This window comes from Phyllostomus hastatus, unplaced genomic scaffold (assembly GCF_019186645.2).
Source record: "Phyllostomus hastatus isolate PE091 unplaced genomic scaffold, TTU_PhHast_1.1 phas_scaffold_78, whole genome shotgun sequence".
NCBI classification, from domain to species: Eukaryota; Metazoa; Chordata; class Mammalia; order Chiroptera; family Phyllostomidae; genus Phyllostomus; species Phyllostomus hastatus.
The window spans coordinates 71,387,158-71,404,427 of NW_025334041.1; the positions used below are offsets into that span (position 1 = coordinate 71,387,158).

At 53.3% G+C, this 17,270-nt stretch overlaps 1 protein-coding gene across 7 annotated transcripts in view; it reads right to left on the reverse strand.

Moving 5' to 3' along the window:
• PAX8 (paired box 8) overlaps window positions 1-17,000 on the reverse strand; it is a 55,298-nt gene extending 38,298 nt beyond the window's left edge. For all 7 annotated transcript variants that reach the window (XM_045828769.1, XM_045828767.1, XM_045828765.1 and 4 more), the window contains exons 1-2: window positions 16,894-17,000; window positions 16,484-16,587 (exon numbers count right to left, since the gene is read on the reverse strand). In XM_045828769.1, coding sequence (XP_045684725.1) covers window positions 16,484-16,508 — 25 coding nt within the window. In that variant the 5' untranslated portion in view covers window positions 16,509-16,587; window positions 16,894-17,000. The remainder of the gene's footprint in view (window positions 1-16,483; window positions 16,588-16,893) is intronic.
• Between the last annotated feature and the right edge of the window lie 270 nt (window positions 17,001-17,270).

Consider the following 17,270-nt stretch of genomic DNA (forward strand, 5'->3'; position numbering starts at 1 on the left):
ATCCCTGGAGGCCCTTGGGGCCACCTTGGCAGCTAGTGAAGGAAGAAGGGGGTGGGGACTGGGCAGAATGGGTTCTAGACCACGGCATGCCCTGAGTTTTCTGGGCCTCTTACCAACTTGTTTGCTTTTTGTTTTTATTATCTCAGGTGGTAAACCCAGAAAGGAGGCTTTTCTGCTGGGTCCTGGCTTTGGGAAGCAGGTCTCCTCCTCTGTGGGAGCACTGGGGTGGGCACGACAAGGAAGGCTCTGGAGACCATGTGTCAGCTTGTCGCCCTTTCTCTGTCAGTTCCAAACTGGGGCTTCTACAGCTGGTGTCACTTGGACCCAAACCCACTGAGAGTCTGGGTCAGGGCTGGGTGGTGGGCTCAGCTAAACCAGGAACATGCAACACTCCGACTTCTGTAGGTTGAACTGTGTCCTCAGATCTCATATTGAAATCCTAGCCCCCAGTACATCAGAATGTGACCTTGTTTGAAAATAGGGTCCTTGTAGATGATCACGTTAATATGAAGTTATTAGGATGGGCTCTAATCTCATTAATCCCGTGTGACTGTGTCTTTATAAAAAAGTAAAATTTGGAGAGAGAAAGAAACAGAGAGAGAGAGAGAGAGAGAGAGAGAGAGAGAATGCCAAGTGAAGATGGGAGCTTGCTGTCACAGTCAAGGATCAAGACATCAGCAAACCACCAGCAGCTACAGGAGACAGCATGGAACAGATTCCCCCTCACAGCCTCAGATGGAACAACCCTGCCTCACCTTGTCTCAGCCTTAAAGCCTTCAGAACTGTGAGATAATAAGTTTCTGGTGTTCAAACCCTCAATTTGTGATGTTTTGTTATTGCAGCCCTAGGAAACTGATATGCAGATAAACAGGGCTCTACCTCTGAATTGGACACAGCAGGTTTGGGGAGCCCCTGGGCTCCTCTCCTGGGGTATCTGGCTGCCTCTCCAGTGACTTTTTCAGTGTAAGGCAGGCTCAGGGAGCCAGGCCAAGAGCAAATGTTTTCTAACACAAGTGTGCCTGCTTCTCTGACTTCACTACCTACCCGCAGAGCCACCCTGGTGTCCGTTCCTGACCCCTCCGTCACGCGGCAGACTCTTCTTTAATGCAAGGGCATCGGCATGTCCGTGTGGGGAAGACTCCCACCAGGCTGGGCTCCCCGAGGCCACCAGGATGTCCAGGTTCCTCCTCCCATTAGGAAGTTTTTGGAGACCCAGTCTAAAGCTGGTAATGAACTCACCTAATATTTGTAGAGCCCTTTCAAAGTGCTGTCAGGTAAGCATTCTTAAATTTAATTCAATTCAACATGTGAACTGGGCCTTGGCTTTCACTCTAGTCCCCTGTGTATGACACACACACCAACACACACAGGGACATGTGCTCACACACACATGCACAATACTCAGCTTTCACACATGAATACACCATGCATGCCTTCACAAAGTACAGTGAACACTGTTCTAGCTCTGTTGGTGATAAAGGCCAGAGAAGCACCCCCCTCACAGAGACCCTGAAAGACAAGGCCATGAAATTGCAGGAGCAATTGATGAGTCTGGGTCGAGTCCACAGCTGCTGAGAAGGCTCCCATAAGGAGCACCATAGGGAAAGTGGGATCCAAGATTTCGGAGAATCTGCTCTGTGCTGTGGGTCAGCTCTGGTCCACTTAGGCATGAGGTCACTGACCTGTGACCTCCCTGTTTGTGCAACCTCTTGTTGGAAGCCTGAGCACAGGAACTCGGACGTGCAGCCACACCTCCCCACCCTACCCGACCTGGCCTCCCACTTAACTTACAGGACATGGGTGGTCCTGGGGCCTCTACAGAGAGACCTTGTTTTCAGATGAGGCCTAGGGACACTGTCATTTGCGCAGGTCACTCATCTGGCCAGTGTCAGGTCTGCTAGCAATGCTCAGTCTCAGGAGCTCATGGTGGCTCTTCCCAAGTGGGGACAGAGTCATCGGGTAGGCAGGCAGCAGCAGCACGTGTCTGTCCTAGAATCTGGCCTCTTGCCCCCCTCAATGCCAACACTGAAGGCGTTCTGGGGGCTGCCACCAGCCGGCTCCTCCACTCAGACCGTGAGAGGGCACTCTGTAATATCCCGCTTCGCTCAGAATTCCTGGGAGCTCCCTGAGCCCAGTGCGAACACGCCTCTGTTCACAAGCCCTGTTGGACACGTGAGTGTGAACCTGTCTCAGGGGCTCATGTGCCACGCTAGTTGCAACAGCACAAGGGGCTGCTTATTATAAATTATATGGTGTCATCGTGAATGTTTTATACATTTGATCGACAAGTATTTATGTCAATTGCATAAAGTAGTGACTACTAGTGTTTCTTGCAGGGTGGGCAGAGATGCTTGTTGATGTAATAAAGCTGAACAGTAGTGGCAGGAAAAGGGACATTTGTGGACTGAAAAACTTTGGAGATAAAGGTGTAATTTCGTGCCCTGGCCAGTTGGATCAGTTGGTTGAAATGTCATCCCATACACCAAAATGCTGTGGGTTCAATCCCTGATCAGGGCACATACGGGACATGGGGAGTGGGGGCAACTGATCGATGTTTCTCTCTCACATCGATTTTTTTCTCTCACTGATGTTTCTCTCTCCCTCTTCCTCTCTCTAAAATCCATAAGCATATCTTCAGGGGAGGATTTTTTAAAGGTGTAATTTGGTTATTTAGGGGCCGCTGCCTCATACATTCCTTAGGATCTCAGATCCGACCGAGCAGCACACTGTGGTTTTCACCATGTTGAGCTGCTGTTCTGCGGGGCTCTTTGCAGAGCACCGTGCAGCACCTCCCAGCAGCCTGTCTCCCGGCCAGTGTCCGGAGAGCTGGTGCTGGGTGAGGCCGGCACGGCCTGATGCCCACAGAGTGGCCGTAGTGCCCAGCTCTGTGAAATGATGGGATCCACACGCCTGCGTCAGAGCAGCCTGAGCGCTTCTGTCAGGGAGTGGTCACACTGCATCATCCAAGAAAGGCACACATGGTACATGGCACATGTGTCGGCCCCTTAAGGGGCCCAGTGGCTTTGTGGTGTTGCAAGGACACACACAGGAAAGGTAGGCTGCTGGACCCAGGCCTGCTATTATTCAGCGCCCCTTGCCCATCACACCTCAAGCAGTCACTCCTCTCGTTGTCAGCATCCCTGGTACAAACCTGGAGCTGTGACACCTCTGTTCAAGATTTCTTCTGAAGATCCTGTCACCCTGAAGCCCCCTTCCCAGCCACCTATCTTAGCTCAGCACGTCACTATAAACCACCACAGACCGATGGCTTACACAACAGACATTCATTTCTCACAGTTCTGGAGGCTGGCACTCCGAGACCAGGATGCCAGTGTGGTCAGGAACTCCTCCCGCTGCGTCCTCATGGGGTCTTCCCTCAGTGAGTGCCCTGCTCCCAGAGAGCTCTGCTGTCTCTTCCCTCACAGGACCCCACCCCCACGACCTCATCCAGCCCCAATTACCTCCCAAAGGCCTTGTCTCCAAACACCGTCCTATTGGGGGTTAAGGGCTTCAACATGGGAGTCTGGGGGGCACACAAACATTCAGCCCACAACACCACCCACAGAAATCATGATTTAGTTTTTTCCTTCTTGGTCCACCATCCAGAGACACTGCTACCCTCTCTTCTCACCTCCTGGCCTATTTCTCCCTGAGTGGGTGCTCAGTGTGGACCCCATGCCTGGATCACTCTGGTTTCACAGTTTCACAGCAGCTCCTAAAGAAGCACCTGGTGTCCCTCAGTCTCTGCCCCTGGTCCCAGCACTTGCCTGCAGTGGCCCCAGGGCTGTGTGCCATCGCCCGAGGCACTGGCGCCAACTCTCAGCCACCCCGTTCTCACAACATGCTCTGAGCGGGCCATGAACCCTTGGCCACACAGGCCTAGAGTTCTACCTCAAGTCACTTCAAAGAGCGTTATGACACTAAAGTTTAGTTCAGTGTGTAAATGTCTACCCAGTCCTTCAGAATGGCAGGCATGGAGTTAGGCTTTGGGTTACAGAAGTCCAAAGACCATGGCTCTGCTTTCGCTGACATTCTGGAGAAGAGGAAAGGCTTCAGTGCAGAGAACAGGAGGTGCGGAGTGAGCAGGAGAGGGCGGAGCACTGAGTTGTATGGGACAGGGGTGGGATTCTCTCTGAGTCAGAGGCAGAACTCCACCAGCTGCCCGCAGAGGGATGAGCAGGAACAGAATGCGGGGTCCTAAGAGAATGAGCTGCTCCAGTGACCAGAGTCAGCTCGGGAGCTGGGGACAGGAGTGGAAAGACAGGTGGGGTTCTCACAAAATGTGGGCTTTGACCAGGAGAGTGCAGGTGTTAATTCTGACCTGCCATCAGGAAGCCTGGGTCGCGTGCATTCAGGCATGAACTTCCATCCTCACCTGGGTCGTCAATGTCCCTGCTCCTTCAGAGTCAGGCACCTAACTCCTCTGTCCTGAGGTTCATGGCCTCTTTATCAAGTGGACAGCGGTGGTAATGATCTGCGGGAGCTGGAGAGTTTGCATTATCAAATGTTCTTTCTTCTCTCCATTTTCAGCCCTGTTCCGGATAATCTCAGCCTGGTGATTTTCCAAAATAATCTTAGAGTCCTGACTGTACTTCCTTTCAAACCAATCATTAACTGGCATTTGCCGACAAACCACTGGTGTACAATCCAAGAAGATTCCTTTCTCACTTCCGGACCCTATTTCCCACTATTTCTGTATGTAAACTCACATTCCAGCCAACTAGTCTTTGCTTCCAAACACACCACGTACATCCCCACCTCCAGCCCTTGCCCATTCAATGACAGTGCCTGGAACACCAACCCCAATCCCACCCCCTGACAAAGCTCAGGCAAGTACCTTCTCCTTTACCAGAATGCTCACAGATACCCTCACCTGTAGGGGCCGTCCCGTCTGACTTCCCTCTGTACCGTGTCTGCTCCCTCACTGGGCACTCAGGTCCAGTTACCCACCAGTGGGGCTTAGCTTCTCACACTGAAGTCCTGCCTCGGAGGGGGGCAGAGTAGGAACAGTGGTTCTCGCTCTCTCCCCAGCACTTTACACGAATCCGAAAGTCAGTGAAGCCTCCACAGATGTCTTCGGTGGTAGTGTTCACATAATTCTACAATAACAGGCTTTATTGTTTTGCCAGTTGGCCTAACTTGTACAATCAAGTTTTGAAGTTTTCCTAACATGAAGCACACTGATCCTTTCACATGATGGAGCTGTGATTAGTTTTCTGTTCTTTATAAGTGGCCATTATGGGACTGAGGAAACAAAGTTCCCTTCGAGGGAATTTGCTGCCACCATAGAGGCCTGGGCTGCCCCAGAGGGACACCTCCCTGGTCCTGGGGATGGATGTCTTGCTGGCCTGGGCTCAGATGCAGGGTGGTGAGGTTGGGCAGTGCTGCCCACTGAAATGCCAAACATTGGCAGGCCTGGGCAAATCCGACCCAACATGGGACCTTTCTGCAAGACACCAGATGTCAGTTTGGCAGGGTGGTTGGTTGGATTTAGAGCATCTATGAGGACCAGCAGGTTGGGAATAAAACTCCCCAAACAAGATCTGGCACAGAGTAGATATGTAGCAGGTGCTGCATAGATATTTGTACAGGTGTTTCTAGTGTGGTCTCTAGGGCAGCATCAGAACCTCCTAGGGCTCTGTCAGCAAACCAACGGCCTGCAACCAGCACCTTCACAAGGTGCTGGTGGTTCTGCTGTAGGTCAGCGTCTGAGAAGAACAGGCCTAAGTCAGACACCCGAGGCCCAGCCAGAGACCTGTCCTGTGTGGAGCTCTCCTGCCAGCCCACTGGGGAGAAAAACCTTCTCCCTGCAGGGCGCTCCGCTTCTCGAAGATTTGCAGCAGTGGATCAGATGCAAATGCAGACACAGCCTCAGGTCCACTCCTAACTGGCCATTTGACCTTCAAATTGTCATAAAAAACAGGGCTCAAACTGCCAACCCCACAGGCACACAGGGTGCAAAATGTAAGGAGGCCCTAATTTGCCCTGCCCTTGAGTGATCTCACAGGTGAGAGCCTCCTAAACTTTGCAGCCTGGGTTCCTTTGTGCCTACTCTAGTCCCAGTCTTGGCTATATGCATGAGTGTGTATGTGTGTCTCTGTACAATGTGTGTATGAGAACGTGTTGTGTCTGTGTGTGCATGTGTGTATGAGTGTGTCTCTCTTGTGGGCCTGTGCCTCTGTGTTGTATGTGCATGTATGCATATGTATGCATGTGTGTGCGTGTGCATCTGTGTGTGTGTACAAACTTCACCAGTCCACATCAGCAGAGGCCCCTTTTCATCCCCCTGGGTGGTGCGCACTCAGAAGAGGCTGCAATCAGCACTCCCTCGGCTCAGCCAGCCCTCGCCCCACCCCATGCCCGCTCTGAAAGGCATTCCCAGTCAGGCTGAGAAGCCCTGTCTATCACATGGAGGCCCTGCTCTGCCTGAAACCTGTGGGGTCTGGGCAAGGCATGTCTCTCTGGGTCTCTGTTTCCTGGTCTGGGAGCCCTTTTAGCCTGGGTCAACTCTGGGTCCAGGTGGACCGTGGGTGTAACAAGTCCATGAAGCTCCTGCAAGGTGTGAGGCACTTCCTCCCAGGCACTAAGGTAGCTCAAGTGTACAAGGTGAAAGCTGGAGAGATAAGTGTTCCTATACCAAGTAGAGGGTAAACAGGCCATAAAAATGAAGTGCTGGGGCCTTGGGGAGTGGAGAGGAGCAAAGAAGTTGCAGAAGGCCTTAGCTTTGAGGATGCCAGGATGTGGGGAGCCCGTGACTCAGAGTTTCACAAATATGAGCTCATTTGGTCCTCAGCAGCCCACAGAGGCAGAAGCCACAAGTCCACTCTACTGGTGAGGTCACGCAGGTTTAAGTGTTTGAAGGGGATGCAAAACCAAGTGTGTCCTTCTCTGAAGGCTTAGCCAATAAGAGGGCAGATAGGCTCCCTGGCCTGAAGGCCAGCACCATGCACATGGAGAAATGGTGAACACGCACAAATGATAGGAGGCTGCACACAGCTGCGTGTACACTTCGGTACAGACAGTGACTTCCAGGAAGTAGACAAGAGCAGTGTGGGCATAGGCACGATGTGCTCCTGGCCTCAGATCTCTCAGAAAGATGGACACCTTCCAGCCAACAGGATCAGCCAGGCCCTCAGGACAGCAAATGAGTCGTTGTCAGCAGGTCTCCTGAGAGCCGGTCCCATATGCAAAAGGGTGTGCTCGAGGCCCAGTCTAGACAATTCCGTGGCTCGCGGGAGTGGGGGGCATGTAATCTTCCTGGTATGGACACTGTCACAGCATCACAGAATACAAGGGCTGGAAGGGCCCAGGCCTTGCCACACTGTCAAGGAGACGGGAGGCCCTGAGGGGTGTCCTACAGAGTGCAAACCTCTGAAGGCACAGGGGTTAATTAAGCATGGGCGTGTTCAGCAAGCATTTGATTTGGCAGAATTGAGCCTGCCTCCACGGCATTTGCACCTACAGCTCTGCAGTGTTTTGCCAGGAGCTCACCAGCCACCCTGGATCTAGAGCCAGTGGAGACCATGTGGAGCCGGTGGACCCTGCAGTCTCATGCCGCCTTTCCGGAACATCTGGGGGCCCAGGCCGGATGAGGTTTATCTGGCATTGGCAAAGGTGTGGTTGGACTGGGTGATTATTCAGAGAAATGGCTTTGGTGCGCCCACCACCAGGGTGTTAGTTTCCAGTCTTGTCCCCCCGCTGACCAGTTCGGTCTGATTCTTTCCCCTCCTGCTGGTGCTCCAACTACTTGAGAGGGAATCACAGGACTACAGCTCCTGGTCCTGAGGGAGCATCTCACCTGTCATCTACCTTGACTCCTTGGCAGCAAATGCTGCCAGGGCTGGTGTGGCACCTGCCCACAGCAGGCGGCCTGTTACACTGAATTAAACTGCAGGCCTCAGATTCCAGCCAGCTCGGAGCTTGGGTCTGGTGCCTCTCCAGCTCCAGCACCAACCTCTGCCACCCCTGGCCCTCAACAGCCTTTCCTCCTCCTGGTTCCCATCTCAAAGGCACAGCCAGGCACTGAGGGTGAGTCAGGGGGGCACCCCCTTCCTGCCACCTCCTTTTTGAGGGTGTTCAGAACCCTCTCAGTGCTGAAGAGCAAAACAGAGCAGGGCGCAGGGATCTGGGGCTCAGCTAGTCACAGACTTTTAAAGGTGCCAAAGCTGGGCTGTCATTATTACACAAAGTAGGAAAATGTAAGACAGTGGGTGGGGAGGGGAGAGAAGAAGACAGAAGGTTAGTGAATGCTCATTAAAAATAAATGTATGGCTCTAGGTCAGTTAGGAACAAGTCTTCCTGTGGTCCTGCCTGAGCTGCACACAGAGCCCGCACACCCCCGTCGGCTCATCTTTCCTCCGAGACCAGCTCCACTAAAACCCTAGGATGTTCGGGAGTCCAGCAGGAAGTCCAGGAGCAGCCGTTCTACCGCCAGCCAGCCGGCTGGGTGCTTCCCCTACCACCGGGCCTTCTGGTGAGGGAGGCCAGGAGCGCTTTTCCAGAGGGCGGGGCAGCTGCAGACCCGCGCGGGCTCTGAAGCAGCACATCCGCGCAGGGCCCTTTCCCTTGGCCTGATGCCGCGAGGCCTTTCACTGCGTCTGCGTGGGGCACGAAGGGCCTGCCCCAAAACAAAGTTTCGGCCCAGGGTTCTGAGTTATTCGTGGGAAGTTTCAAAGAAAATATTATGAAAATGTGAGGTTTGGGCATCTATCTGCCCTGGAGGACTTTTGGAGACTGTCCTCCCGGTGACCACTGTATAGAGAGGGGGAATCTCTCCAGTAGCTGCTCTGCGCTGCCGGGTCAGCATCCTGGTCTAACCTTCAGTACTTCCTAGAAGCCCTGATACAGATGAGGAAATTCAAGGCCAGAGAGACAGTTGACTAGTCTCAGGTCACACGGGGAGAAAGCAGCAAGGTCAGGTCAAGGTCAGGGCTTCCCAGGTCAGCCCCTTCTGCTCCTGCAGAGATGGGGAGGCTGCCCACTGGGCCTGTTTCACAGTGACTTCAAAAGTCCCCCTCTTGAGACCTCACACCCTGAGTTTACCCTGGAATAACGGTTCTGCTGACCTCCCAGAGAAGCAGAGGAATCAAAACACACAGAGGGCCCTGGGTTTGTGCAAATACACAGTTCCCGTGATGACAGCAGATTGAGCTGTTTCTCTCAGACGCGACGCCCAGGCAGCTCCCTGACCTCTCCGCTGTGCTGGTCTGACAGCAGCAATATGTCCCAGGGGACTAATCAGCACTAAGTACTCAGGTCACTCCAAGGCCACTTAGGAGAACAGTGCAGAAGACAAAGCTGATGAGCTTTGTGGCTGAAGATGGGAGAAAGAAAGGAGTTAAGAGAAGGGAGCAAAACAATTTTTTTTCTCAAGCTGTCTGCTTGAAGGGTTTTCATCAGAGAAACGCCACCAGCCCAATCTGCACAGCAAAGAAGTGAAATATTAAATAAAGAAGTAAAATTAAATCTCTTTCCTGCCAGTGTTACACTAGGAGCACACGACTGGGTTTGAACCCAAGTGAAGGGACCCTGAGGAAGCAGCAGAGGGACCGAGTTCAAACTTGGAGAACGGGGATCCAGCATCTCGAGTGCCCACCGCTCGCTGCCTGGGGATGGGGCCCGGCAACCACACTGACTTCAGGGACGGGTCTTCCCAGTACCTGGGAGGCTGATTCCATCTCACCCACTGGACCACTGGTTTGTGACATGGACCCAACAGGGAGGCCAAGTGTGGATTGGAGATGCTCAGGAGTAAGTCTATTTTTTGGCCTGTGATTTATTAAGGTGCCCGTGGAGAGGTGTGGGGTTTTGTTGTTGTTGTTGTTTGTTTGTTTGTTTGTTTGTTTTTGTGGCAGTGGTGGGGAAACATAGCAGCCCGGGGGTATGTACCCAAAGAAAGCCCCCTCTCTCTGCCTTCCCTGTTGGTCAATCATCTCCTTCCTCCTCACAGGCACCTCCAGGAGTGCCGTCCAGGTAGAAACCACTTCCCCCACTTCACAGATAGAAAGACTGAGAACTGCACTGGAGAGGGGGCTGTTCTCACTGAGCTGGAGAGCTGGGAACACTGACGAGGAATGCAGGCTGAGGGACCGAAGGCCTGCCTGCCACCGCTGCCGCCATGCAGGCCCTTGTGCCCTCTCCCAGGCTCGGGCCCGAGTTCCCAGTGGAGTTGCAGGTGTAGACCGTCTGGTGCCGCAGGGAACTGTGATGAGCTGGGCTCTGGGACAATGAAAAGGGGACTTGGAGTCACATCCACTGCCGTCTGAGCAGCAATTCCCTTCTCTTCTGCAAATGTGTCAGGACAATCCCTGCCAGGAGAGTCCTGAATCCCATGCCTACCTCGGCCTCAATGGGAACAAGGAGACTTCCATTTGTTGAGGGCTCCCTGGGGCCAGGCACACTGGCCTGAGAGCTCTTCCTTTGGGCATGAAAGGGGCTTTGGCAGAGCTGGAGCAGCTGGGGGCTGACTGTGCTGAGCCTTCGCCATACTTGGCTTCTTTTGTGGCATTCATGATGAGGGAAGGATGCACAGGAGCCAGTACAGAAACTGAACCCAAAAGTCTCTCAGGAAGGAGACTCCTAGGGAGGGGCCCGCAGTCACTGTGGAGCCCAGACTCAGTGATGTGAGCTGTGCATGGGAAACAGAAACTGTCCTACGAAGCTGCTCTGCTGTGTCCCATGTAAGAGATGTTTATTTGCTCATCACGTCCCCACATGGCTGGGGGAGGGCTCTGGAGGGGCTTTCAGAAACCCAAACAGGCTTGTCAGCCCAACCCAGGACTTGAGAAAATGATTATGAACTCTCAAAGTCCTACTTAAAAGTGTGTGGCCACAGATACACAGGGAAGGGTGGGTGTTTCTGGCCAACCCTGACATGGAGCCTCCACCCAGGGTCTCTGACCATGGGCTGGGGGAGCTGGGATTGGCCTGGGAGAGTGGTCAGGAATGGAGACCCTTGGACTGGGCCTCTCTGAACCCCTCCCTGCAAAGAGAAACCCAGCCCCTCAGCTGGACACGGTCCCTGCGCATCCCCAGGCAGAGTACCTGGGCTAAGGCGGTTCACTGTGGACCCAGAAAGAATCACCTCCCCAAGGGTGCTGAGTGTGGGGCTCATTATTCTCCCTTCAGGGGGTGTTTCACATCCTTGAGTTCTGTCTCTGAAGGGAGCGGGGCTGAGAGACTCAGCCTTTCCCCAAGTCTCAACTAAAACAAAAGCAAAGTGCAGTCTTGAATGGGGGTGTGTTCCCCTGCCTCCTCCTTTTAAAATCATCATTTTGTTCCTAAACAAAGTTCTTTTACCAAACTTTGGCTCCTTGTGTTCTCAGAAGCACAGAACTCAAATCTCTCTCTCTGCGCAACTGGAAGCTCAGCACCTCTTGGACTGGTAACTACAGCTGCTTTAAAATGCTTAGCGTGGAAGACAGACCAGACCAACTGTGGTGAGGGAGTGCAAACACATCCCGCACAGTCACACAGAGCAGGCTCCTCCTGAGACTACAGACTGCAGTCGCTGCCTGAGCTGGGGGCGGCTGGTGCAGCCTGGGCAAGGGGGGAGCACAGCCGAGGAGCAGCCTCCCTGCCTCAGGTAGTTGGTTGTGTCCCAGAGCAGATGAGCCACCCAAGAGTCCACTCAGGACCTGGTGTGGGTGTCTCTAAGCATAGCCAGCTCTGCCAACATGTTACTGGAAATGTCCCAGGATAAGAGGAGCAGCTTTATTCTTCTCCTCTAATGGGGGCTCCTCTCCCCACCCCCACACTTTGTGTGCAGGTGAAATTTGCCAGCAAGACAACTGGGGCATTTTGCAAAATAGAATGGGATCACTACATAATCTCATGTGCATATTTGAGGAAGTTTTCCTATGAAAAATAGATACTTTAAACACACCTTCAACCACACACACACACATTGTTTTTATGAGAGCCGATTAACAAATGCTAATTCATTCAGGCATATCTCCACTGAATTACTGTTTCATTTAATTGCAGGGGAATTTTCCATTACTAAACTCTCCCTTGCTGATTTTTTTTGCATTATTTATATATTTTTCAGTTTCACTAATAGTGAGGTTGGTATGTGATATTATCTGCTCTTTGTGCGTCTTAAATTTCTTTTTCATCTAAAATGTTTCCTCATTCTTGCAGCTCCACGTAGTCTGGGAGAAACATCATTAAAAGCAGACAAGATTTGACACATAAATGATTGAAAAGGGCACTGGCTGAATTAACCCGACAGGAGGGCACCTTGTCTGCCGGTGCTGCTCTCGGTTCAGGCGTGCACGTGTGCACGAGGGTGCCTCCACTCTGGGCCAGTGTGGGAATATCTTCCTGCGTCAGGGAGTCCCGCGTCTGTCCGTGAAAAGACTGTGGGTGCACAGCTAGGAACGAAGCCCACAGGGGCTTTAATAATAAACACGCAATCTCTTTATAAGTCCCGAGAGCGCAGTGCATAGCTCCGGCTCCCTTTTCATGGATGCGAATCAGGACTCGGACATCTAGATGTCAGAGATTCAGACCAGCTGGCTCCCAAAGGCCGTGCCTTCTTTTGTTCCTGGAGAAGTAAGGGGTTCCGGTGATGGTTAGGGGTACTTAGGGGAGGTGGTAGGAATCGTGTTCAAAAGGATGTGTTCCAAAGTAGAATTTCAGTTTTCTTATATTGAATGGCCAAAGTTCCATGCACCTGGCTACCTTCATTTCTGAAATAAGTTTGCTCATTTTGATTCTCCAGCCACCTTTTCCCTGCCCCCACACAGCCTACTTTCAGCTTTTCTTTTCTTTCTTTTCTTTCTTCCTTTCTTTCTTTCTTCCTCTTTCTTCCTCCTTTCTTTTCTTTTCTTTCTTTGTTTCTTTGTTTCTTTCTTTCTTTTCTTTCCCTTGTTTCTCTTTCACAGAAACAAATTCTGGAGGATGTGAATGATTAAACTGTTTACTCTGAGGTTTAGGTATGAAAAGACATGTCACTGTAAATAAAGTTTCACCTTTATACTCAACTCTATCAATAATTACAGAACAAGGATGACTATTAGTAAATCTCTTACAATTAGCTCTTACAAAAATAATGCCATTTATTCTAAGTATATTGGATTCCATTGATTTTACTTTACACAAAAATTAATTACAAAGTCGAGTAACCTCCAAAATAAAGTCAGCATATGAAGGGATTGTGAATGTTGTGTGTCCACGGGAAACATAAACCCATGAAGCATGTTCCCATTAAAATGGGAGATATGAGGCCCTAAATGCAAAGTTTTGACATACTATTATAGGAGTAGACATTCTCGGTGGAACAAAAAAATCTATTAATAATTATAATTCTATGAGATTGATTTTTGTGCTGTGTTCCCTCACTTCCTTTGTCCTCTTCAGTAGAATTAGAAGAGTCCTTTTGGGTATAGATTGATAAAATTAATTAACTTTCCTTCCACTCCAAAAATAAGTCCCAAATAAATGCTTCCAATAAACATCAAAAAGTGTCAATTAGAAATAATTACTTCTTATCAATCAGTGGGGCAATTAAAGTGACAAAGCTTGAAAAGATACTTATCTGAAAACTAATTCACAAGGTAGCTAAATTATCTCCTAATTAACTTGCGCGGAGGAGGGTGGGAGGAAGGAGCATCTGGAAACAAAGATGAACTGAGGAGCCCTGGAACCTCTTCAAGCCCTTTCAGACCGTCTCCGTCCCAGGAAGACCTTACTTTCGACCCAAGCGAGAAACCTGGGAAGAAAGCAGGCCCTCCTCAAACGCCTTTGGCCCCTTTCCGCCTTCCCAAAACCCGGAGGAGCGCTCAGGGCTTCGCGTCTCGGATCTGGGGAGCTAGAGACATGCCCCTCCGCGGTCCCAAGTCTCGTTTTATCACTTGCATAGCCCGATTTTCAGGAGCTCGGCGACAGGGCTGAGGCAAGTTGTTCCACATAACTTTTAATGACAGCCCGCTTGCTTTATTAAATCCTCTTCCGCACTGACACACTATTGTTTACATTAATATTTATGTGATGTTTATCACTTCCTATACCTCTTTGAATATTTAAAGAGTGTTTTTACTTTAGAGGATCTTTGGTCCCCGATGCTACAAAATTCCCAGTGGTTTTTACGAAATGTTCCGCCCATCGCTAACCAGCGCACACCAGAACAATTCGATCTTCGCTCTCCACATCCCTTCAGAATAAAGCTGCAGAAAACAGGCATGAGGCAAGATCAGCCGACAGGGAGCCGAGGACCGGCTGGCGGTCGGAGCGCAAAAGCGCTCGGGACACTCGGGAAAGAGCACCTCGGCTCTTTGAAAGCGGTGCGCCCGCCCTGCTCCCGCGAGCGGCCGGGCGGCCTTAGCCCCGTCCTGCCCGGGAGGAAACTTAGTTGGGGGTCTCCAGATGAAGGCCTTTAGAAATGGAAGTGTTGGAGGAAAGAAGCCGCTAGCACCTAGGCGAGAAAAGCGCTCGCAGAACCAGGAGGAGTGAGTTTATGAATTGAGCTCTACATTCAGGGCAATAGCGTTGAGTAAACTGATGGGAAAGACAGGGTCCTCAGTCGGGTTAGCCCACACAGGGTTTAGAAACAAGCAGTGGCAGCCTTGAACCCTTTGGGCCTCATTTTAGGCAACTCCCTTTTATTTTATTAGCATCGCATTAAACTAAAGGAGAAAGTCTCATTCTCCCTCCCGCTCAGCTTTATTTCTTTGTTTGGAGGAGGGGGGGCCTCTCTGGCTCCCCTAGACTGAGAGAGACGGACCCCTCCGGCCGCCGGGTGCGCCGCTCCCTCCCCAAACCAAGGATCATTTGCTTGTGAGCACTCGAAACCCTTGCAACACCTGGGCCTGTTGCTGATTTAAAATAAATAAAAACGGTGTCCTTTTTCTTTCTATCTTTTATTCCCATTTATTCTAATGAGTGCTTCTAGAATGAAAATAAGTAGCGAAAACAAAATCAAGTCAGCCCAAGGAACTGCGACTTCCTCTTATGTCTCAAAGGATCTGGTCCAGCGCTGTAAATTCGGGGTCCGAGAGCACCTGCTACTAACACCGCCAGAAAGGTCAGGAGAAAGTCGGGGGGCGACGGGGTGGAAGCGCTGGACCAGCCTGGCATGGGATCCCGCACCCGGCTAGCGCTCGGCCTTGGAGACCGTCCTGCTCCCGAGGCGGGGCGACGCCCGGCATTGTACCCGATTTGGCTAAAGACTAACGGGCGAAAACATAGTTCTGGCCCCAGAAAGTGGTCCATGAGCGCGCGTGGCGCCCGAGCTCGGCTGAGCAAGGGGGTGCTGGGGCAGCCCCGCTCCGTCCCCCTGCTCCGGGAAGGGCCGCGAGGTCTCCGACCCGCGCCCGCGGAGGGATGGCAATGGGGGGTTACCGCTGACTCTGCCTCCGCCACGCAGCAAACCCGAATAAGAAAGAGCCCGGCGCCGCGGGCCTCCCCGCGCCCCACACCGTGGAGCCTGGGCCCGGAGATCCGAGGCTGCGCGCAAGCTGGACCTCCGCGCTCTGGCTAAATAGAGACCTCAGCCGCGCGCTGCGCGGATCCGACCCTCCTTATTATAACAAATGTCCCGTTTGCCGAGCGGACTTCATATTCGCCGAGAATTCATCTGAAATATTGATTTCCTCTCACTTCGCTGGCCCAAATCGATAGCGCTGCGCCCTGGCCCCATAAATCGCTTTCCCCGCGGCCGACCCGGCTCCATTCATCACTGCGGCCGGGCCGCGCCTCTGCCCGCTGTCCACACTTGCTGCGCGCCGAGTGGCCGTGCCCAGCGCGCCCATTAGCCTGGTCCTAGAGCTCCTTCCGGACGAAGACCTGCACCCCCCAAATCTGGCCCGGCCTGGGCCAGGAGAAGGAGAGGGCAGGTGCCTCGGTCAGGGGCTCAGAGCGCCTTTGAAGGCCCTGGGCCCAGGCGCCAGTGGGGAAGGGGTTCGGTCCCGCGGGCAGCTCAGTCCTTGCAAGCCGAAATCCCCGCGTGGCTCCCCGCCTGGCCCGTGCTCGACCAGGAGGAGTCCGAACCCCAGGCTCACTCATGGCTCTCAGGCCCCGAACCACGGGCTACTTTCCCGTTGGGTTTAAAGGTGCGGGGGGCTCACAGTCCGGCCAGGAGAGCTGGCCCATCTCTAGGAGAGCTGCGCGCATCCGGACAAGGGCTTAGTGGTCGAGGCAAGGGAACTGCAAGTCCAGCAGGGGCCAGCCCACACTCACGGGCCATGCCAGCCAGGGGTGGGCGTGAGGGACAACTCTCTAAACCCACGAAGGGCTCATCGCCGCTCCGTGTGGTCCGCACAAACCAAGGCCTGCGGAGGCAGCTCCGCCGGACCCAGGGAACCTCAGGGCCGAAAGCCGCACGCCGGTCGCAGCTGGGAGACAGGCCCAAGGCGACCCAGCTGCGTCCCCACGCAGGAGGAACCCACGATCCCGGCGCGCACGCCCCCAGCCCTGCCGACCCGAGCGCACGCACGGACGCACAGCGACGCGGGGCTCAGGGTCCAGCCACGCGCGTCCTTACCGGATCTGATGGAGTTGTGAGGCATCGCGGAGGATCGCTCGCGGCCCGCGGCGGGCTCAGGGAGTCCTCACGCAGGTCCCTGCCGCATCCGCCGCACCGCTGCCCTGCAGACCCGGGGAAAGGGGCATGAGAGCATGTCTGCTGCCTTAGACCTCCGACCAGGCCCTGCCCCCTGGCCTTCGTAGCGCGGCTAGAGTCGAAGGGTTTAGAAGTGTGGGCAATCTCAGCCTGGCCTAGCACACACTTGGGGGTCTGCCACCAAAGTCCCAACTCCAGCCCGGGTGCGCTCTTCCTCTGCTGCCCCAGCCTCACCCAGTTTAACTTGGGAGGGAAAAGGCTTCGTGGGACCCTCTCTTTCTCGAACCAACCCTCTCCCCTGGTCAGCTTTCAGCCAGCCCTGTGCAGCATACCTGGCCGGCAGCCGCAGGCCCTCAGTGCCTGGGTCCGCCGCAAGGGTGCCCTGGGCCTGCCTTTCTCCTCGATCCCAAGTTTGTTCCCATCCGCCAGGCATCGCCACCGGTTTTATCCCGCCAGGGCCCTGAGACAAGGGTCTGGAGAGGCTCGCAGCCCGCCGATTGGCTGGCTGGGTGCAGGGGAGTGCGGGAAGGGGAGGATTTTGCAAGGGGGACATGGCTGAGTGGACTCAGGAGTTAGAAACATTCTCTGGAGCTTCTGTTTCCAGCGGAGAGGAGAGGGAGGCAGCCGAGTCCGAACTCAACGGGCCTGGGAGTGTTCAAGGGTTGGGAGATGGAGACCCCAGGGCCTGACGATGAGGGTCTCTGTGCCC